The following is a 24,047-nucleotide window of genomic DNA, read 5'->3' as shown; positions in this document are numbered from 1 at the left end:
AAGCAACGAAGATATCCTTCCAAACATTTGTTTACTATCTCAGTTTGCCCATCAGATTGAGGATGATAAGATGAGCTATGAGCTAACTGAGTACCAAGACAAGAAAATAATTCTGTCCAAAAATTTCCAGTGAAAATGGGATCTCTGTCACTTACAATAATCTTTGGGTTTCCATGTAGCTTTTGAATTGTTTCCATAAATGCAGTAGAAACTGTACTGGCTTTAAATGGATGTGATAATGCACAAAAGTGTGCATACTTGGTAAGTCTGTCAACTACCACCATGATGACACTCTTTCCCTCAGACTTGGGTAAACCTGTGATAAAATCCATTGAAACCTCCTCCCAACGTTGGCTTGGAATGGATAAAGGTTGTAATAGACCCGGTGTCTTAATTGTTTCAACTTTATTTTGTTGGCAAACCAAACATTCTGCCACAAACTTTTGAATATCTGATTTAAGGCCATCCCAAAAAAATTCCTTCTTAACCCTGTGGTAAGTTTTTAAAAATCCTGAGTGCCCTCCTAAGGGAGAAGTGTGCAATTCCATAAGAATCTTTTGTTTTAGCTGGGAATTCTTACAGAGGTATAAGCGATCTTTGTACCATAACGAATCATTTTTCCAGCTAAATGTATCAGACGTACTGGAATCTTGTTGTAGCTTTCGAATAAGTGCCCACACTTCTTCGTCATTCTTCCATTCCTCCCTTGCTTCATTTATCCAATCTGGTTGGATAATAGAAATGGCGCACAACAATGCTTCCACATCCTCATCCTTTCTTGAGAGTGCATCTGCCACCACATTTTGCTTCCCTTTTTTGTAGATGATTTCAAAGTCATAACCCAACATCTTTGTGACCCACTTTTGTTGCTCTTCAGAGGATAATCTTTGTTCTAAAAAGTATTTAAGGCTATCATGATCCGTTTTTACCTTGAAGTGTCTTCCCATTAGGTAGGGTCGCCATTTCTTAAGTGCATGGAGTATTGCCAACATTTCCTTCTCATAAATAGCTTTGCTTAAAAACTTTCCCTTGATTGGACGACTTTCAAAAGCAATGGGTCTTTCATCTTGCATTAGAACAGCACCAATTCCATTTCCTGAAGCATCACATTCCACAATAAAGGTTTTTGTGAAGTCCGGTGTAGCTAAGACCGGTGCTTGGCACATTGCCTCTTTAAGATGTTCAAAGGCCTTTGTTGCTTCCGGAGTCCATGAAAATGCATCTTTCTTCAATAATGTTGTTAGAGGTGCTGCTATTCTCCCATAATTCTTAACAAACTTGCGATAATACCCTGTCAACCCAAGAAATCCTCGCAGATGCTTTATGGATGTGGGGATTTTCCATTCCTTAATGGCTTTAATTTTGCTAGGGTCTACCTTAACTCCTTCATGAGATACAATATGACCCAAATATTCCACCTCCTGGACTCCAAAGAAACATTTGGATCTTTTTGCATATAATTGTTTCTCCTCCAATAGTTGTAGCACCCTGTCAACATGTTCAACATGATCCTTCCAAGACTTGCTGTAGATTAGTATATCATCAAAAAATACTAACACAAATTTTCTAAGGAATGGTTTGAAAATTGAATTCATCAAACCTTGAAATGTTGAAGGTGCATTGGTAAGGCCAAAAGGCATGACCAAAAATTCATAATGACCCTCATGAGTTCTAAATGCCGTTTTCGGAATGTCTTCAATCTTCATTCTGATTTGATGATATCCTGAACGAAGATCCAACTTGGTGAAGTAAATTGATCCATGCAATTCATCCAGTAATTCATCAATGACAGGAATGGGGAACTTATCTTTAATAGTGAGCTTGTTGAGCTCCCTATAATCCGGACACATGCGCCATGATCCATCCTTCTTGTGCACCAATACTACTGGAGCAGAGAAAGAACTTTGACTCGGTTGAATTATACCAGCCTCTAGCATTTCTGCAACCATACGTTCAATTTCACTTTTTTGGACATAGGGATATCTGTACGGCCTGATGTTTGGAGGAACACTTCCTGGAATCAGATGAATAGCATGATCATGATCACGCATAGGTGGGAGACCTTTGGGAGTCTCAAATACCTTGGAATGATTGTCCAGGACTTTTTGGAGATCTGGAGAAATAGATGATTCCAATGTGGAAACATCTAGCGAACATAATTGTGCAATTACACCTCTTTGCTCCTTTTTTAGAAGCTTTGTCATACCATTAGAGCTGATTATCTTTCCTGGTTTCCCTGCAATACCCCTTAATTCAACTTCCTTTCCTTCCGTAGAAAATTTGATGAAAAGTTCTTGAAAATTAAAAGCTATTGTACCCAAGGATTGTAGCCATTGGACTCCTAGTACAACATCAACACCTCCCATTGGAATGGAAAGCATTGGGCTAGTCAATACATATTCTCCCATGGATAGCTTGATATTATGGCACTTTCCAGAGCAATTTATTGTTCCTCCATTTGCAATCATCACTTGACACTCTGGTGCTGGATATAGGAAGCAATTCAATTCTTTTGCTACCCTACAATGAATAAAATTGTGGGTGCTTCCTGAATCAATCAACACTATTACCTTTTTCTTCTTGATTTGTCCTTCTATCTTGATGGTTTGAGGAGTGGTAATTCCCGCCAATGCATTACAAGATATGGTCGGATTTATTTTTTCTTCATCTAGGCTTTGTTCCTGGAGTATATCCTCTTCTTTTGACCTTTCTTGCTCCTTTTCTTCTTCCTCTTCACAATCTATGTAGAATAATTTCTTCTCAGCACACTTATGACCTTTAGTGTATTTGCTATCACAACTGTAACAAAGCCCTTTTGCTCTTTTTTCTTCCAATTGTTGTGGTGTCAACCTTATAGGTTGTGGAAGACTAGGGGCAACAACACTTCCGTCTTTATAGTTGTGAGTGGTATGCTTCCTGGTTGCCATAATTTTGCTTTCCATTTTTCTTGCTAACCTGAATGCCTTCTCTAATGAATCAGGTTCCCAAAGGCGAACATCATGTTGGATATTATCCTTTAAAGACCCTATGAACACATCAATCCTATGCTCCTCTGGAATATCTTTTACCCTTATGTTCAATTTTTGGAACTCCTCAATGTGCTCCATTATTGAACCCTTTTGTTTGAGACTTATCAATTGGCTAAAAAAAGTGTTGCTTTTTGTATCCTCATAATGTGCTATCAATTCTTCCGTAAAAATTGCCCAAGTGATAAATTGTTTACGAGAGCAAAGCCATTGATACCATACAAACTGATTTGGTTCCAAATATAAAGTTGCCATACGTACCTTTTGTGTGTTTTGCACATTATTGAGATCGAAGAATTGCTCCATCTGTAATATCCATGTGGCGGGATCCTTGCCATCAAACTTCCTCATATCGATTTTTGGAATATGGTGGGTCTTCGATCCAACATTAGAGTCTATGGAATCATGATTAACATTTCTTTTGTTCACATCATGAGTTTCCTTTACAACCTTTTCACCATTAGTAAGTATTTCTTGTAGAAAATTTGTCAAATCTGTCTTCAAATCTGCCATGTCTGTCTTCAAATCCATCCTCAAATCTATCTTCAGATCATCCATCTTAGCTTCCATGCCCTTTATCTTAGATTCCACGCCATTTATCTTAGCATCTGTTAGCTTTTGTGAGCGTGACATTTGTTGCACTTGTTCTTGTAATTTTGATATATCATGTAGCATTTCTTCCTCTTCTTCATGAGTCATGCTAGAGCTTTCAGGTTCCTTACTAGGTGTTTGCATTTTCTTTCCTCGGGGCATCAGTTACCGATAATAATGCTTTACTATGCCCTTTGAATTCCTTCAAACCAAGCTTATGCAAAAATTAAAAAAAAAACTACACACCTTTTTTTTACTTTGTAGAAGCCTGATATTGAATCTGATGTATCTCTGTAATTTCGAATCATCTAGTTCTGAAATTGTGACCTGTAGTAGCCTTCTATGTCCTCTTTCCAATGCCACTAGTCTGATCCAAATTGGATTCTCCAAGAAAGAGTTATGCACAATCTCCCACAGTGACCTGATTATAGACTAGTTCAGTAGAGCGAACTTGTATGAAGTGCCACGTGTCACTGTTTCAACCTTTGACTCTAAAAAATATATAAAAAAAAACTACAGTCCGTCCTCTTTCTGTACCTTCTTACGAAATTTTAATCCGATGCTCAGAAAGAAAGTTATGATGATTTTCCCCAGGTCACCTGTTTTGAGTGTAATTCAGGAGTCTGCAAAAAGACCAACTTCCTCAGATCATATCTCCGAAAATATCATGCAAAAAGCTCTGAAATTCGGACCCAAGGTTCAACGCGATTTCTTCTCAAATGGGTTTTTTTTGCGACTTCTGAAACGTCACAGAAAAAAAGTTATAGTGAAAATTCCACGATGACCTGTTTGGAGCAGCGAAACCCTAGAATCCAAAGCTCTGATACCAAATGTTATGAAACCAGCTCAAGAAAAGATAGAAAAGATAGATCAACGCCTTAGAATTCAGCCTCTTCGAGGGGGAAACCTCCTTTACATTACATAAATGAACAATTCTTGGATGATACAAATGACAAAACCTCCTTTCTATATATAGGAGTCTAAGGAGTCACAATATAATCCAGCCGACCTAACAATAATAATATAAAACCACAAAAATAACAATAGAGGGATTCTATGGGCACATTAATAACAATATGGGGGCAATGGGGGCACAACAATATAAATAAGGGGTATAGTAATGGGGTAATCACTAGTATTATAGGGACCCAACACATTTCCTAGCTAAGGATTGCACTGACAACATCATAAAACTTTGAAGTACTAGATCCAGAGACAAGGTTACTAATGGCTATAACTAAACCATTCCAACTTTCTCGCAATGAACATAGAAATAATAGAGCCCTAACTTCATCCTCAAAAGTTACCCCTACACAACTTAACTGTCTGGTAACTATATTAAATTCATTTAAATGATCAACAACAGATCCACCTTCTAACATCTTCATATTAAATAAACACTTCATAAGAAATACCTTATTTGAGGCTGAGGGTTTTTCATATAATTTGGCCAATGCCGACATTAAACCCTCTATTGTCATTTCCTTTGAAATATTAAAGGCTACCGACGATGCTAGGCACAACTGTATTGTTACAAGTGCCTTTCTGTCGAGAATATCCCATTCTGTGTCTGTCATACTCATCATCTTCTTTGTCTTTCCTCTCAATGGTAGGTACGGATCTTTCTGATACAAGTAATCTTCCATCTACATCTTCCACAACTGGTAGTTTTGGCTGTTAAATTTTTCGACCCTAAACCTACCATCTTCTGCCATTGATCCCACTTGAACCAGGAACCCTTCTCTCCTACGAATTTATCAACCAAATAGACCTTCAGCTTTGATACCAGTTGTTAGAAAATTATATATTATAGAGAAATGAAACACATAAAATATATTGCAGAAATACAAAAATAGAAAACACATTAAACAAGAGAGACACAGATATACATGGTTCACCCAATTTAGGCTACGTCCATGGAGAAACAACCAGGCCTTCCTTTTATATTATCTAGCAAAATGAAGAGAGACAACCTACAACAGATTCACTGTAATTCCCTCTTCGCTCTCACACAATCTCCTCTCTTTTTCTCACTTATAAAATAGATTTACGTAGATGCAATACAATTCCCTCAAATATAATGAGGGGTTGCCTTCTAGGGAAAAAAACCCTAAATTAAACATAACTTCTACCGTCAGAATTCCACCTAATGAACGACCTAGATTGACTACGAAATTACAACATTTTACAAGGTAATTTTACATCTATTTTTAGTTGTTGCCCCCCCTGAACCCTCCTAGCAGCGCACATTTACGAGCAGCGTTTCTGCCAAATTATGAACTAGGGTCCGATGTAGCGATACCTTTGAAGAAAGAAGATAATCAAGCTCCACACCCAACAACTTGAGAAGCCACCCTACAAAGGCTAAACAAAATGTCTCTCAGTTTCTGATGCCTAGGTTAAAACATTGCACAAAATAATTTCCACGATGTGATAAGAAGAATAGAGTTTGATCTACGTCCTCCTAAGAAATAAAATCACCAGATTATTAATGCATCTGCATACTTTTGGCAAAAGATTCAACTACCACATTAAATCCTAGCACAATTAAGAAATCTCTAAATTAAAAAAGATTATCTGTAGCAACATTACAATATAGATATCATATATCCTAACAAATTAAATGTATGATTACAATTACATACTTATAATGAATCAAAGAATGTATAAAAGCTCTACTAGAATTAATTTAAATAAAATTAGCCAAATGAAAAAATGGACAAAGATTTAAAAACGATTTTCAAAAATGGATATTTTCACTTGAGTTGAAATGGTGGCCTGGTCACCATCATTGACTTACATCTTGCAATTACATTTACTTTCCTGGATGAATTAATTTGATTACTTGTTTGAATGGTGAAGGAAAACATTAATGAGTAATTATAGTGTTGGTATTGCTTTTCCATCTCTTTTTTGTGTTTTAATTTTAATGTTATTGGGTTTCTAATTAGAGATCTCTAGTTGTCTTCTTCTTGCAATTCTCCAACCATCCAACCAAGTAGAAACAAAATTTCTTGATACCTAGCCTTTTGACAAATTTGTATAAACAATAATCTTTTGCACAACCTAACAATACCTGTATAAATATATTAAATTCATTTTATTGAATTTGTTTTTTTACAGGGATCAGAAAACCCATTAAACATGGTTGAAAAATGGACATTATGCATATAATTTTCTTGTTATCCCAATCCAGGGCAAGAAGTGATTACTTATGTGCTATGCAATATTGTGACGAACAAATTCCTCCAAAGGAAAAGGAATGTACCTGGAAGAACAACAAACAATGAAGCATATTATATTGCATTGATAGAAGGCTTAGGAAAAGCTAGGGAGTATGGATCCAATGGAATTGTAGTCTTCACCAATTCTGAACTTGTGTGCAACCAGATGAAAGGCGTGTACCAAGTTAAAAAGGAGAGGTTAAAACAACTGCATGGAGAAGCAAAAAATATTGTCAGTCAATTTCAATCATTTAGCATAAGACATTGTGCAAATGTTAATAGGATGTCTAGTGATCTATTGTATGGGGAAATGCCAATTCAATATTTGTGTGTGAAAGATGAATTACTGTTAAGAAGTTCTCCATCAATATTTATTGATGGACATTGTAAGATATCTTTGATATGTGTGTGTTTTTTAGTTATCAATGTGTCATTTTTAATGACCGTGTGTTTTTTTCAATTCTATACCAAGTGTGCCCCCACTATGTAAGCACAACTTGATGAACTTGACATGTTTTAGAAAAATTTGTATTTAATTTTCAAAATGTGCATGCTTCAACACTTGTGTTTTTAGTCTTTCAATGTTTTTAAATATCAATTTTAAGATCTTAAAATGCATGATGTAATTTCAAGGGTTAAATCAATTAAATGCATGAGGTAACTTCAAGGGTTATCTCAATTTTCTGAATTTTTAATATTTTTAAATAGAAATTTAAATATTTTTAAATGCATGTGTAACTTGAAGAGTTACAATAATTTTTTGAATTCATGATCTTTTTAAATAGCATTTAAAAAAAAATTGTAAATCCACAAGGTAACTTTTTAAATATCATGCATGTTTATATATCTATAGATATCCATATCATGGATGTGCATTTGCCACATGATTCTTTGAGGTGAACATCAATAGAGTCTCATGCATCTACTAGAGCGAGAGGTCAAAGTCGTGGATCAAAGAGAATATCAAATGAATCGGGGGAGGTCCATCATTCACATCATGGTGTATATATATATATATATATATATATATATCTATATCTATATCTATATCTATATATACACACACACACACACACACACACACACACACACACACACTTAAATGATAAATAAGTAGAATCATATATATGTACATATAAATATTGAACACTGATTTTCTATTTTCTTAGATGATTCGCTCACAATGTTGTCACGTGACGGTGGTCAACATTCTCCAAGCGCTCATTAATCTTAGGGTGGTCAACATTCTCCAAGTTGTCATCAATCTCAGGGTGGTCAAAATTCTCTGAGTGGTCATCAATCTCAGGGTGGTCATCAATCTTAGGGTGGTCAACATCATTTTGGTAAATTATACATGTCTATATTGCATACATGTATGAATACATTTGTTCATATGTTTTTATATTTATGAAATTTTATATATATTGATCCAGAGGGTGAAAATGCTAGTCCAAGTAGACATAAGCAAAGTCGGAAGGTTCAAGAAGAAGGCCAGACACCAACTACTTTTTATCCATCTGATATTCTAAATGAGCTTCCTTGGGAGACAAACCTCTTATAATGCACATTACAAAAGTGAAAAACTCATTATTGTAAATTGAGGAAAGACCTTGGGAGTTTGGAGCTCCCCGTAGAGAGTAGAGAAAGCTTAGAAATGATTACACACTCTTTAAGCTCATTTTTTGAAGTTTATGAGAATCTTGGGCCAACCACAGATTCATTTATAAATATGATGAGGCATAGAAAGGAAGCAATGATGGGTCTTGATAAATGGGTCGAGGTTAATAAAAGGGTTACAAAAGAAGATGCAAAATCTATGTTTAATTTCAAATAAGGGCCGAAAAGAAAAATGTTGAAGGTGAAATATTTCAAGCACCCTGATATAGCTTTCCATCTGTATGATAGGTTCCTTGCAGTGTATGGAAAGTTGCCATGGAATGATGAGGTTCTAGTTTATTTTGCAAAATTATTTATGCAGATTTTTTTTGGGTATGAAACCCGATTACAATGACCTTCCATCCGAATATTACGGTACTGGGAAAGGTCGGTTATATAATCGTAAGGGCACATTACGTGATGCTGAATTTCCTCGCCCTCAACCACCTTTGGTATGCCAACCTCCTTGTCTGGTAACTTTGCGGTCAGAGATGGATGCCACTTCTCAAATTAGTCAAGAAGGAAGGGATGCCATTATAGATAACATACAAAGTGCATTGACTGAAATTGATATCGGTTTAAATTGGAAAAGAGCACGATATAATGCATGTGCAATTTGTATATAAAACAGATGAGGAGATAGATAATATGAATACTGAATAACTTAAATCATATGCAAAGGCTTGTTGTAATGGTTGGAAAGACCTAATTGTTCATGAAGAAGAGGGTGTGGGATCGATATGTGTCAATGTTCAGGGTTGATATTTTAATGTAATTTGTAATGTATGTGTTAATGTTGATTCACATACATTTTGTTAATTTTTTAGATATAATCTAACAAAAATGTATCATATGTTCACCATTTGCAGTTAACTCGTTTGTTGAATGAAAATTTTGATAATGTCACGGTCCCAGGTTTAGGTTCCAATGAAGATATTTTGAGAGATGTTAGTTTTTTTTAAGAGTTCATGTTGATACAATTATTATTCTACTTTTATTATATCAGTATATTGTGACCTGACATATTTTTAAAAGAAATAATTAAATGTATATATAATTAAATGTTAACAGATTCTAATTCCGATCGATCTTTTGGACATAGTGCCACCCTCTTCCTCCCTATTAGGAGATGTGCCACAAGTATTGAATATTTCACTTATGTTTTGTTATAAATTGAAGTGCAAGTTTCATTAAAAAATGATTTATAGATTTATCTTATAATTTTAAAATTTTGGAATTTTAGGTTTGGGGAGATTTCCATTGTCCAGGGACTTTAGCGATGGAGTCGACAATGGGGATAGGATCATCTAAACAATTTGAAAAATTCATGTAACGATTTTTTTAATATTGTGATTTTATGCATTTTCATACATGAAATTTAAAATTTCTAATATATACATGTACATGTATTGTACAGGGCATCTAGGAGGGCGCAATGCAAGATGAACACCAAAAGGGCATAATGGAGGGCAAACACCATGAGGTATTGCATGTAATTTGGAATTTTTTATAATTTTTTTTTTATGATCTTACATTCTCATTTAATTTTAAAGTACATAATCTTATGTATATATGCAATTACACATGTTGTGCAGGGCACCCATGATTCAGAGGAGAGCACCAAGAGGTCGATAGATCGTATATTAGAGCGAGATTTTATAAATTTATGCAACCTTTTATTTGACAATTTGTTAATGTTATATTTACTTTTATCATGATATAAATTTTGGAGATATTTAAAGTAAAACTGTTTATTATGAATTGATGCAATTTATTATTTGACAACATTTTATTGTATATTTTAAAATTTTGGACATATTTTAAATGTTGAACTCTTTATTATAATTTAATACACGTTAATTTTGGAGTTTATGTACGTTTTGCATGGTACAATTGATGAATGGTTTGATGCTTAAAACTTGGTTTTACATATTTAAGTTCATGAATATGTAGTGCAATGAAAGTAAATTTCCATTTAATACATGCTAATTTTGGAGTTTATGTACATTTTGCATGGTACAATTGATGTACGGTTTGATGCTTAAAACTTGGTTTCACATATTTAAGTTCATGAATATTTAGTGCAATGAAAGTAAATTCGCATTTAATACATGCTAAGTTTGGAGTTTATGTACATTTTTCATGGTACAATTGATGTATGGTTTGATGCTTAAAACTTGGTTTTACATATTTATGTTCATGAATATGTAGTGCAATGAAAGTAAATTTGCAGTTAGTTGGTACATTTTGCATTGAATCATTCCTATAATGTTAGTAGATGATTCTTATGTTTTGTTTAAAGTTGTTTTGTCTTGACTTATTTAAATCGAATCTATTAAAATTTCAAATTACAAAATGTGGTATGCATTTTGCATTTGAATGAAATAAGTATAATTCGATGTAGATGTATTAAACAATGATAACTAAAAATTTCATTATAAAATATGGTACATGTACATTTTTCATTCATGTATAGAAAGGCTACTATGGATGTCGGTTGATAGTTAAATTTTAATATAAAGTTATTTGAATGCACATTTACATAAGGTAGATGAAATTGCAGTATAAAACATGGCCCACAATTTGCATGATGCATGCATGGCTTAATGCTTTTAAATGTTTTACATATTTGAATTTAGTTGGTACATTTTGCATTCAATCATTCCTATAATGTTAGTAGATGATTCTTAGGTTTTGTTTAAAGTTGTTTTGTCTTCAAGACTTATTTCAAATGAATCTATTAAAATTGCAAATTACAAAATGTGGTCTGCATTTTGCATTTGAATGAATCAAGTATAATTCGATGTAGATGTCAAACAATGATAACAATTTTCATGATGCATGTGCATGGTTTGATTCTTTTAAAGGTTTTACATATAATTTAAGTTCATGAATATGTAGAAATGAAAGTAAATTTGCATTTAGTTGGTACATTTTTGCATTTAATCATTCCTATAATGTTAGTAAATGATTCTTAGTAAATGACTCAACCAACCACAATCACAAATTAACATAGAAGTAACAATGCTCGACTCAACCAACTACAATCACAAATTAATAGAGCAGTAACAACACAGTATACATCACAAATTAACAGAGCAGTAAATCCCCAATACAGGTCTACATAACAAGAAATATACATATAACTTTGTAACTCAATACAAGACCCAATGAATATCACTTTCACATCATCACATTCTTGTTGGCTACGTGGGACCTGACCCAGGTTCAGGGTTAGTTAGCCAAAAAAATTCCTACACTACTGGCCCTTTCAGCATTAGCTCGTGGACCGCGGACCGAAGTCTCACCCGAAACAGTATGGGGGGATGCTGGAACCAAGTTTCCACACCCTAAGATGGTCGTGATGTCAATTTCTACCCTCATTTCTTGCTTTCGTGTAGGTCGCTAAGATTTTAGGCTCAATCCATCTAGCTCCTTATTCCACCCTTCACTACCTCCGCGAAGGTGTACGATTGACCTTCGCATAGCCCTAACCTATGGTCCAGGTACTTTTGCGCTACTATGACAGTGTATTGTACAAGTTCCCAAGTTATCTTAAGTGTTTTACTTATCTTACTAAACAATCATAGTTAGCACCGCGTAAACATATATTCTTACTTGCATTTGATTAACTAATACAGTCACATACATTCACGCATCACATGAACATTTGTATATTAAACCCAAAATGCAATATAACCAGATGCATTAACAAGAAATAGATACACAAAATTTGTAGAATACTTCTCTTTATTGATATCTTCATACTATTACAGACTCTATCTGCCCTGCGCACACAGCTGCAGGGGTTCGTGCACTCAGTTGCGGACTTCTACCCTAGGCCTCTGCACACTTAGCTGCAGAGCCTCTACCTACGCTAAGACCCAAACTACTTAGACTTCACTATGAAGACTCTTCACTCCATTCTTTGCTAAAGACTTCGTAACTACTTAGAGCTTACTTACTTAGCTCTTTTCATACAATCCCATGGTCCACGGACCATGGGTAGATCTTTACAGCTGACTTTACCCTTTACAAAATAAGGGAAGACAACCCCTTATGACTCATGACACCTTTATGCTCCGCTACCACAAAATGCAGAGACTTTACAACTTTATTACAAAACTTGACCTAAAACATGGGCTTTTAGTCCCAGAACTGTCCTTGGGGGATCCTGTTCCTGACAGGCCCCCAACACAAACATCGTGACTCACCCTTCAGTCACTCTACGGGCATGGAGATCTTAGCGCGAAGACCTCCGAACTTGATCTGTATGACCGCAACCTCGATAGTGCACTGTGCGACTGCCTACTTTGCTTCTTCAACCATCTGCTCGGTCATTGCTCCTAAACTATCAGCCTGAAGCTTTTGCTGAGTTGCTTGCAGAGTCACAATATTTCCTTCAATAGAGGCCATAACCGCATAAGCCTCATCCAACTAGGGCTTCAGTCGTGCCTTCAACACTGCTTCCTTGTGCTACGTTGCATCTACCTGTTCTTTCAACTGCTTGGCCTCCTGCAGCTTTTCCAGTCTCTGTGTGAGCATGATTATTTGCGCTATGCCTTTGACCTCATCATAGCACTGCTATAGTTCTCGCGCTTCTGTCTCCAGCCACTGTACATTAGGGTCCTCCTGTAGGCTCGTCAGGACCTCGAACGAATGTTTGAAAATTTGTATGCAGTCTTCTACTACACTGTTGACCACCGCTCTGTAACAACGGTTGCATGATGCTCCTTTACTTCTGGCAGAGTTGGAGGCTGGGCCTTCAACTGTAACTCTGTAATCTATAGGTTCAACTCCAGTTGAACCCGAGCAATCTTTGTATGAGCATCACTCACCTCGACCAGTTCTTCCTCAGGGATGGCCAGCTCTGAGACTATTCAGCATGCCTCCTCCATGACTTGAATTATTCATTTGTTTAGGTCGGTTACCTCAGCCATGGCGGCAATGGTAGAGTCTTGTTGTAGTGCCATCTGCTCATTATTAATCCTCTGCTCACTGATCACCTATAGAGCACAATGTTCGCGGGCCCTCAGCTCCGTGACCACTCCATCCTGCAAGAGGTGGAGCGCCTCGCTAGGGAGCACTGCCAGATTCAACCCCACTCCCTTGAGGGTGCTGACACTGGGCTTATCAACTTCATTCTCCATGGTTAGTGCTCCATCGGGTAGTACTATCACGCTACAGACCTTTGCGCGCAGCATATCAGCAGCCTCTGAAGTGCCGATAGCAAGGCTAGCGGACACCGTGCCATCCTGTGATGTATAGCTCCTGCACACCTGTCTGGATGGCCCCCAATATTAGTTACTGCTGCTGCTCAAACTATTGTAGGGCCTTCGTAGTGACATCTCACACCGTGTATCCAATATAGTGTAAATCGCCCTATGTGAGGGTGATTGGGTCCAACGACGTCTTAGTGGCCTTGGATTTCTTCCTCGACCCTCTTTTCTCTTGCTCCCTTGGATGCTTGATGTAGGTGGATGTCGCCTGTGGGTCTGTGTCATGCTACTCGGTTTGCTCGTCTGTCTCTTCCTCTATCTCGGGTGAAAGCGGCCTTGTGCCTTTGTCAGAGCCCCGCTCTGTTCCAGCTGTCTACTTCGTCATTTGCTGGGTGATATCACGCTCCTCCTGGGCCTTGTCAGCAGCCTCCTTCTTCCTCTTCTTGGCCAGCTGCGCCATGTTGAGCTTAGCCTCCTCCTGCTTGTGCTGCGTGGCAGACTTGCTTGCTCCCACCACCAAGTCTGATGTTGTGCACCATTCTGCCAGCCAACGATCAAGTACTGCATCAATGGCATCATTCGTTTCCAAGTAAGGCAAGTCATACCATGTCTGCGTAGGGTCCTTCCGCACCCTAATTGACACATGGTGAAAATATGCCTTGAACTCTGCGTAGCCCTGCAGGTTTGCAAACACCATTGGCGACAACCGTGGTTTGCGATTGATAGCCATGTGGATGTTCATCTCCATCAAGATCCATAAGATCTTACTGTCCTTGATGCACTGTGCATCCTTGGTCGCCCACAGCGAAGCGTACTTTGCTGCTTCTGGTAGGTCCGACATGACTGATGGGAATTGACTGTCCTCTGGCAATTCCCATGCTACCAACACAATAGACATCAAGAGCCATGCGTAGTGGAAAGTCTTTGCGAGCTACCGGGCCTCGCGGAAGTTCGCAAGGAACTCACCGCAGAGATAGTGCGCCCAATTGAACTAAACTCCTTCAACGCATTGGGTAGCTAGCGTGACGACAAGCACCGGCACCTCATCAACACGACACTTCCTCATCACCTTCCCTGCCAAAATCCGCGTGACCACCTTTACAGCAGGGTCACTGATTCCTGATATGGCATATCCGCGTAGTTTCTTTACAAGCTTAAATTTTTCCTTCATGGCCTTCGCAAGGGCCTGCTCGCCACCTTTTCTGCCAAACATCATGGCCAAATTTTCTCCTGTGTAGGGGAGCCACGTGATCCTATGATGGGTATGGGCTCCTCTAGCCACGGACACCCTTTGTGCACCAAAAAGAGCAGCTGCTTGATGACTAAGACTGTAATCGGGGTGCAGTTGTAGTGTGGCACCCATAGCATGTTGATCAGACCTGCCTTGTCTACTCCTCTAAGCCAGCTCCGTGGCTCCAATGTCGTCATCTCGGTGGTTGTGTCAATGATGTGGTGCATTAGCTGCTCGGTCGCCAAGTGCAGGAACTTCTCATGGTCAGCTAAGTCCCAGTCTTCCAGCTTTAACAGAGGAACCCGCCCCAAGCACGGACCATCAAAGATAATCTCATCCGGCAGCAGAGGGTTTTGTAAGGGGGACCTTGCTCTCATCTATGTCTTTTGGCACCTTGGTCTTTCCCTTGCGCGGAGGGACGTACTCAGGAAAACGAGTGATAGGGTCAGCACCTTGGGCTTCAACTTCCTCCACGTCTATCCCCAAGTCCTCATCATCCATCGAGATGTCTTTGACTTCTTCCTCCTCTGGCTCCAGATTGATGGATTTACCGTTTTCCTGTGCGGTGGGCTTGTCCTTTGGTGGGTTTCTTCTCAGCGATGCACACACCGGTGTCGCAGGCTGCTTAACTTTCCTATCCTTTGCACTCTCCTTGGTTGGGGTTAACTTCGGTTTAGGTGTCTGTGGTGATTTGGGGACTTCCGCTAATACTTGGTAATCTTTAGTGCAGCTTCTTCTGCCTCCATAACAATTTCTGGCACAACCTCCTCGGATGTCTTTACTTTGGTATCCATAACTTCGGCAGGTGTTGACATGATGCTATTCAATAGTTCTTGTGTCATCTCTGGTAATTTCTCAAACATCAAACTTGCTATCAGAGCTTCGAAGAATTCTCAGTTCATATGCGCCTGAGAGCTCAACAACTCAATTCTCAAAATGCCAAGTGTTTTTCGCTGGGCAACCACCTGTAATTTATAGGGCATTTTGAATTCAAATCTAACTGTTCCCCCCACATTCGGTTCATTAATGTCGGATTGGCAACATATTTTCAAGGATCTGACCCATAAATTTCATCTTAAATGTCGGCCACCCACTCCATTTGGCCGCATTTCTACCATCAAATCATGAATAGTGACTTTAATGGTCACTTTCCAGCTGACCTGCGTGATTTCTCCCTGGGTAGCACAACTCCCTTCGCACTGTCGTGAACCCTGTGACACTTCCTTGCTTTGCACAATCCTCCAATTGCGTAGCTCCCCAACCCGGGCAGTGTAGTTTATAGTCCCGCGCCTCCTTTCAGCTGCCTGGAGCGCTAAGACTATGCTACCCTCATATAGTCACATGGCCAGACCACTGGTGTATGGCTTCAATCAGCTGCCATTCACCTTTCCTGGGAAGGGATCTCCATTCAATTTGACCAACTAAACTACTCCACCATTGGTAATCTCCTTAATGACACAGGGTCCTAACTAGTGCATTCTGAACTTCCCTAGGAATTTATCAAACTTGCTGGCATATAACAAAACCAGATCATTTACCTTAAAGGTCTGTAGTTTAATATGTCGATCATGCCATGCTTTTTCGCACTGCTTTTGGACTTGTTGGTGAAATCCATCTAGAAATCTCATTCCTCAAGCTCAGCTAGCTACGCGAGCCTCTCTTCCAGGGCTTCGTAATCTGTCATACCCATGAGTGCCACGATGCGTAGACTAGGCACAATGTATTCCATGGGCATCATTGCTTCAACACCATATACAAGCCTAAAGGGTGTCTATCCAGTCAACTTCTTGCATGTCGTCCGATAAGCCCATAGTACTACGGGTATGCATAGATCCCAATCACTTTGCTGAGCGTTTCAAACCTTGGTCAGTGCATTCCCCAGTACTTTATTGAATACCTCCACCATCCTGTTAGCCTCTGGGTGATAAGGCATGATATTCTAGTGATATGCCTGAAATTCCTCCGTCAGCGCACTAATCGTGTCATTCATAAAGTGCGTACCACGATCACTCATGAGAATCTTTGGACACCCAAATCACGTCAGTACATACTCAAAGAGGAACTTCGTAGCATTCACACTTGTGCAATCCTTCATAGGTTGTGCCTCCACTCATCGAGTCAAATACTCCATCGCGGTGATAATGTACCATGCTCCCATCTTCTTCCCTTGGGGTTGAATGGGTCACACAAAATCTATCACCCATTTCTCAAAGGGTTGTAATGTCATTTGTGGATTCAGATGGCCTACTAGTCCTTTGACACACATCGTACACCTTGTAGTAAGCTTTTGATCCTGATGGAGGGATGGCCACCACAACCCTGCACGTAGAATCTTCTACGTAGTTGCTCTCCCTGCATAATGACCTCCCACAGCGTTCCCATGAGCGTCCACGAGGATACTACTCCTTTCAAACTCCGGTACATATCATTGCAATATTTCATTAGACCCCATTTTGTACAGATGCCCAACAATGACAGAAAAGTTTGCTACGCGTACCACTAACTCCTTCTTCTACTAGACAGTGTAACCTTCTGGGGCAGTTCCTGTCATTAGGAAGTGTACGATATCTTCCAATGACCATCCACAACATGCACTACAAATAGCTGCTCGTCAGGCAACCCCTCCTCCAAATTAGTGGGCTCTTCCCCTATTTTGATGTGCGACAGATGGTCTGGTCCCTCGTTCAGTCGTCCAAGATTCACAATAACTTCAAAATCATACTCCTGGAATAATAACAACCACCTGTAGATTCGCCCCCCCAACACAGGCTTATTGACCAAGTATTTCAACGTGGAATGATCTGTATACATCTTAAAATGGTCACCTATAAGATAGTGTCTAAATGTCTGGAGCGTGTATACCATGGCTAACCCTTCGCGCTTGGTGGTGGAATAGTTCTTCTCAGCCTTGGATAACCTTTTGCTTACAAACGCTATAGGATGGTCCAAGTCTACTCTGCCAGCCTGTGTTGATACCGCTCCCAACACTATACATGACGCGTCAACATGTACATGAAACTCCTTCTTCCAATCCCGGAAGACTAAAATCGGCGCGGTGACCACCTTTTCTTTCAATACATCCAGGCTTTTCTTACAGTCCTCATTCAAATAGAACGTGACATCCTCTTTCAACAACTTCTCCATAGGCGCGGTGATCTGGGCATAGCCCTTGATAAACTTCCTGTAATACCTAGTATGCCCTAAGGTTGCGCACAGCTATTTCACACTCCTCGGTGCTTCCAAGTTAAATATCACTGCAAGCTTCGTGGGATCTACCATCAGTCCCTACCTACAAACCACATGACCCAGCAGGGTCCCAAAAGGAACACAAAATAGGCACTTCTTCAGGTTGAGCGTGATCTGGAACCTTTGACAGGTATCTAGCATCAGGCGCAAACTGGCCACATGGCGTTTCACTAGCCCAAACACAGTCCAATAATCAAAGTATACCTCTAGAAACTTATGACTAAAGTCCTTGAATGCATCAATGACTACGCACGAAAAAATAGCAGGCGCATTCTTCAATCCGAAAGGCATTACAGTGTACTGAAAACATCCCCACTCAGTTGTGAATGTCGTCTTTCTTCTATCCTCCAGCGTGATTTTGATCTGATGGTACCTAGAGAACTCATTAGTGAAGGAATACGCTTCCTAGCCACCTAAATTATCCAACACCTCATTAGTGAACGGAGTCAAGAAAGGATCATGTACGCAAGTGTCATTCAACTTCCTGAGATCTATGCATATCCTTATTTCATCCTTCTACTTCTTTTCCTGTACCACCATTGGGCTTACCCAATTAGATTTTTCTATGGGCTCAATGATGCATGTCATGAGCATCTTTTCTAGCTCTAAGCGGACCTTCTCCTTATACTTCAGATTGAGACGGTAAGGTCTTTGCTTAACTGGCTTCGCGTTGGGCTTCAACATGAACTTCATAACACCCAGGTCTCCTATTATCCCTTTTAGATCTGTAAACTTGTTAGGGAACAAATTATATTATTCGTGGAGCAATTCAATGACCTTATCCACCACCGTGTCATCCCAGTAATCTCCAATCTTCACGAATTTGGGCTCCGCCTCCATACCAATATTCACCTTCTTCATTTTCAGTGGTGCGATTATATTAGGATTCTCAATCTGTGGTCCCTCAACCTCGCGGTGACCCTCTATTCCAGGGATGTTAATCTTTTACCAATCCTCATTTTCTTCTTCAACAGTCACGTTGTATCATTCCAGCACGTGGCTCAGCTGAGTAGTCCAATCGGGTTGAATCAGATCCAAAGGATCCTGTGGTGTCCTAAAGAATGCTGCTTTCACTTCTTGTAGCGCTTCGTTAATACAATCAAACCCATCTTCAAAGCTGAATGTCATTATGAATCCTTCATGCAGAATATCCCATTCACCTATACCATGGCAGAGTTTTGTTTCCAAGTGCCAGTTCATCAGGATGACATCCAGGGTATGATAGAACAAGTGCACCCATTCCGGTTGGGGCTTTGATCCATAAGCCTGAGCCCATTTGGTCAAGTGTGTGGTGGATCATCCTTCTCATCATACTTGTATGTCATTTTCACCTTTGGCTTCCCAAAGCGTGTTCGCATCATTCTCCTACATTCGTGCCAATCATCAAAGCTACCCTTGTGTGTACCCCACCACCTTGCGGGCATAGCGTACAGTTCCTAGTCCAATGCCAGGCAGCGCTGCTTTTCCGGTACTTCCCTCTCAAATGCATCCAAAAATACATCTACATCATTCAGGCCATCATAAGTAGGAAGACTTCTTACCTCTAACGACACGCAGTGCAGCAACCGGGTCATCATGTTACAACTCAGTGTGGTTACTTCATGTAATTGATTCTACCAGTGCTCTAATTCTTCACTAGAGTCCGAGGTGTAGGAACTCTCATGATCCCATGTAATTCGTCCATCCACTGTTGGATTCACCCAATATTGGTCTCACACTGTTATCTTATATATACAATCCAAATCATCACCGCTCTCATAATCACGGACTAGTTCGGTATAGCGTGACCCTTCAGGAGAATCTAGGGGTACTATTATGCAGAGTGATTTCTTCTCAAAAATCATCTTTCGATTCTTTAGGTTGATTACCCTGTTCAGGTCAGTAGCCCAATCGATGCCAAGGAGCGCAGGGTAGGGGTTGTTGTCATCCACAATTTCTATTACTTCAAAGTCAGCCAATGTGCTTGCGCCTTCAATATCTACAGTCACCCCTTGTAGCCGCCCCATGGGGATGATCTTCTACTGATTTTCCATTCTTAACTGAATCGGAGACCACTGTAGCATGGGTCTTCCCATCCACTCCCAAGTCTGCTTTGGTAGGACGTTCGCGTCTAACCCCAGATCCAAAATAACCTGATCCATTTCATATTCTCCTATTTGTGCGGTCAGTCTCATCTCTCATCCTGTCCTTGTTTTATGCTTACCAATCTTTCGTACCACGTGCGGTTCACCTAGAGTGTTTCCGACGCATCTATTTATAAGCTCCTGTAATCCCTTCATAGCCTTGCTATCACGTAGAAGCTTCATGCAGGTCTCTAGAAAGGTCGTCAGCATAGAAGGGTCCACTTCCTGATCAGTCTTATTCTTGCTCTCTGAGATAGAGGCCTTAGCAAAGCTCATCTTTGCTTCCATGAATGTTTCATGTGCGCGCTCCAAATCAAATTTAGCCTCCCTCGCGGGATCTTTGCGAACCCATGTGCTATCTTCGTGTTGTTTTCCCTTATCATTCCCTGTTGTAATTCCACTTCAGAGCACTATATTCACATTTAGGTCCTCTTCATGAGGCTCAGAACTCATCATCTGTAGGTTCTGAGTCGATTGAGGTGTTAGTGCCCCTTTGTCGCGTATTGTTGCTATGAGTGTAGGACAATCCTCCATTTCATGATCAAACAGAGTGCAATATTTGCATGCTGGATGCTTTAGGTTAGTGCTATCAGGGGTACAGTGTCCTGGTCCTCCACAGTTGTAGCAGATTAGCTGTCCCCGACCTCTGCTAGGTCCTCCTCTACCTCGGCCTCGTCCACACCCCTTAAAGCCTGTTCGCGCCATCCCTACTCTCTGGTCAGGGGGCCGCGTTTCTGCCTAAACCCTATAGGTGAGTGTTCTATCCATCATCACTTCATAACTTCTGCAGTTGGGCTCATCATGCCCTACTGACCTACAGAAGCCGCATAACAGTTGTTGCGGTGTTTGTACAAACTTCTATAGCAAATGACAGTTATTCGTTGTATGTTTTCCTGCTACCTGCCATGTACCACACCACAACACAGGCCCTGCGCTTGGTCTTGCTTGGGCTTCTAGCCTCAAAGGCATCGGTCCTCCTCCTGTAATATAGTTCACAAAGACTGGGCAATGGTCTTTGTCATGCCCTTGACCTTTACATTTCAGGCACCATATCTCTTCGCGCACCTCTGGTCGAACTGTTTTGTCCTGCTTCAAACTTTGCATTTCAAGGCAAAGGTTTTGCAACTGCGCATGGATCTGCTGAACCCCCAGATTCGGATCTTGCATTGGTGTTTCATGCAGTCTCATTGCAATCTCCAAGGCCTCTGCCTGAGTCGTAATCTTCTGTTGTGACAGCGCAACCCTTAGGTGTCGCAGGAGCGAATCCACGAACCACTTGCGGTGTTGTCCATCTGTTAAGTTCATATTAGCCTCGAGAATCTTACACTTCAACCTCTGATCTAATTACCAAGGTGTCTCACTTGGTTTCATTGCAATTTCCTTGAACCCCACAATCGATTGTGCCTTGGATTTAGGCCTACTAAACTCTTTATTCAACGCGATTTGGATGTCTGCCACTCAAGCATTTGGGTTATCATTAGAGTACTTGATGTACCAAGTTAGCGTGCGATCCTGCAAAGCACTAACCAATTTCACCTTCTTCACATGGTCATTTGTGACACCTTGAGCTTCCCATATAACTTTCACAATGAACCAAAATTGGTCCGGGTCCTCATTTCCCAAGCCTTTAAACAAAGGCAGCTTCACTGAATTTTCCATGTTGAACTGCGGTGGAGGTGGTGGTGGTATGGGTGAAGTCGCAGGTGATGGTGGTGAAGTTGGAGGTGGTGTGGGTGGAGGTGGAAGTCGTGGGAATCCTTGTCTTATTAACTAAATTTCACTTCGCGGAGAAGCCTGCGCTACTCCCTCTTCGTTACCCAATGGAGGTGAAATCAGTGGGCTATACTCATGACCCTTTCTTCCTTTGTTTCAGTAATTCTTTCAACTTCGCATAGCCCCGAACATTGAGGTAGCTACATAACTCATTTTTCGCACAATAACATCTTAATCCATGTATTCAAAGATTTCAAGTACTTACCTCGTGCACCTTTGAAAAAGTGCCACTCTACCTTGCTGCAACTAAGTGAGGTATAGACCGCGAATTCAGTCACAAATCCTCCTATGATGCGATCAAGCCAATGATCGACAACACGAGCGATCTTATCCTTAGAGGCTTCCAGTCTTTGTACTAACTCTGGGGTCTAGACAATAGGACCGTCAAGTCTCCACCTTCCTTGGCTATCCACTAGCTTCGCGATCCACTCGTATAGCTCAATTGGAAAGGAACAGAAAAAGATCTCATGGATTTCTGTATATAGGTACCTATCTAGCCACTGTTCCTTTGTTAGTCGCAGATTTCTATTCTCCTGCACCACGAATTCATGGATCTTCTTGTCCAACCAATCTTTGATCTCTTTCTTAGTTGGATTCCAGTGATACAACATCACACATCTCTTATGCAGATTCTGGTCCTGAAAACGGAACTATTTGTTGGCTACTGGGGCCTGAACTAGGTTCAACATTAGTTAGCTAAACAAATCCCTACACTACTGGCCCTTTCGGCATCAGTCTATGGAGCGCGGACCGAAGTCTCACCCGAAGCAGTATGGGGGGATGTTAGAACCAAGTTTCCACACCCTGAGATGGTCGTGATGTTGGTTTATACCCTCAGTTCCTCCTTTCACGCATGCCACTATGATTTTAGGCTCAGTCAGTCTAGCTCCTTATTCTGCCCTTCATTACCTCCGCGAAGGTGTATGATTGACCTTTGCGTAGCCCTAACCTGCGGTCCAGGTACTTTCGCGCTGCTATGACAACGTATTGCACAAGTTCCTAAGTTATCTTAAGTGTTTTACTTATCTTACTAAACAATCACAGTTAGCACTGCATAAACAGATATTCTTAATTGTGTTTGATTAACTAATACAATCGCATACATTCACGCATCTCATGAACATTTGTGTATTAAACCCAAAACGCAATATAACCAGATGCATTAACAAGAAATAGATACACACAATTTGTAGAATACTTCTCTTTATTGATATCTTCAGACTATTATAGACTCTATCCACCTTGCGCACACAATTGCAGGGGTCTACGCACTTAGCTGCAGACTTCTACCTTAGGCCTCTACGCACTCAGCTACAGATCCTCTACCTATGCTAAGACTCGAACTACTTTGACTTTGCTATCAAGACTCTTCACTCCATTCTTCGCTAAAGACTTCTTAACTACTTAGAGCTTACTTACTTAGTTCTTTTTATATGATCCCATGGTCTACGAACCATGGGTGGATCTTTATAGCCAACTTTACACTTTACAAAATAAGGGAGGACAACCCTTTATGACTCATGACACATTCGCACTCCGCGACCACAAAATACGGAGAATTTACAACTTTATTACAAAACTTGACCCAAAACATGGGCTTTTAGCCCCAGAATTGTCTTTGGGGGATCCCGTTCCCAACAATTCTTAAGAATGTACAACTTAAGAGTGCACAAAAAGAATTGCTGACAATGTACTTGACTCTAAGTTCTCAAATATGAATCCAAGTATCTAAGAAATTGTTGGCCTATTCAATTGAAAAAATTTGAATGGAATGCCATCTTCAATGATCCATTCATGGTCAACTTTTGACATTCTCCATTTTTTAACTTTCAATTGATTTTTTCATTGAACTTATATCAACTTTATGTGCGTTGCACACACCAAGTGACTATATTGACAACTTATGACATCAAGTTGATAGTCTTAAAATACATTACTCTCGTTTGGGTGAGTTTCTT

At 40.0% G+C, this 24,047-nt stretch overlaps 1 protein-coding gene across 1 annotated transcript in view; it reads right to left on the bottom strand.

Annotated features, from left to right (window-relative positions):
- The window catches only part of LOC149183853 (annexin-like protein RJ4), a 48,956-nt gene extending 35,519 nt beyond the window's left edge, over positions 1 to 13,437 (bottom strand). The window contains exon 1 of the mRNA XM_089415111.1: positions 13,429 to 13,437. Within this exon, the coding sequence (XP_089271237.1) occupies positions 13,429 to 13,437 (9 nt within the window). The remainder of the gene's footprint in view (positions 1 to 13,428) is intronic.
- Positions 13,438 to 24,047: the final 10,610 nt, after the last annotated feature.

Source organism: Pinus tabuliformis, chromosome 3_2 (genome assembly GCF_031772625.1).
Source record: "Pinus tabuliformis cultivar Carrire ecotype Pingquan chromosome 3_2, CPIR1, whole genome shotgun sequence".
Lineage (NCBI taxonomy): Eukaryota > Viridiplantae > Streptophyta > Pinopsida > Pinales > Pinaceae > Pinus > Pinus tabuliformis.
Note: the sequence above shows the minus strand (reverse complement) of the source record. Positions and strands in the feature narration are given on the sequence as shown.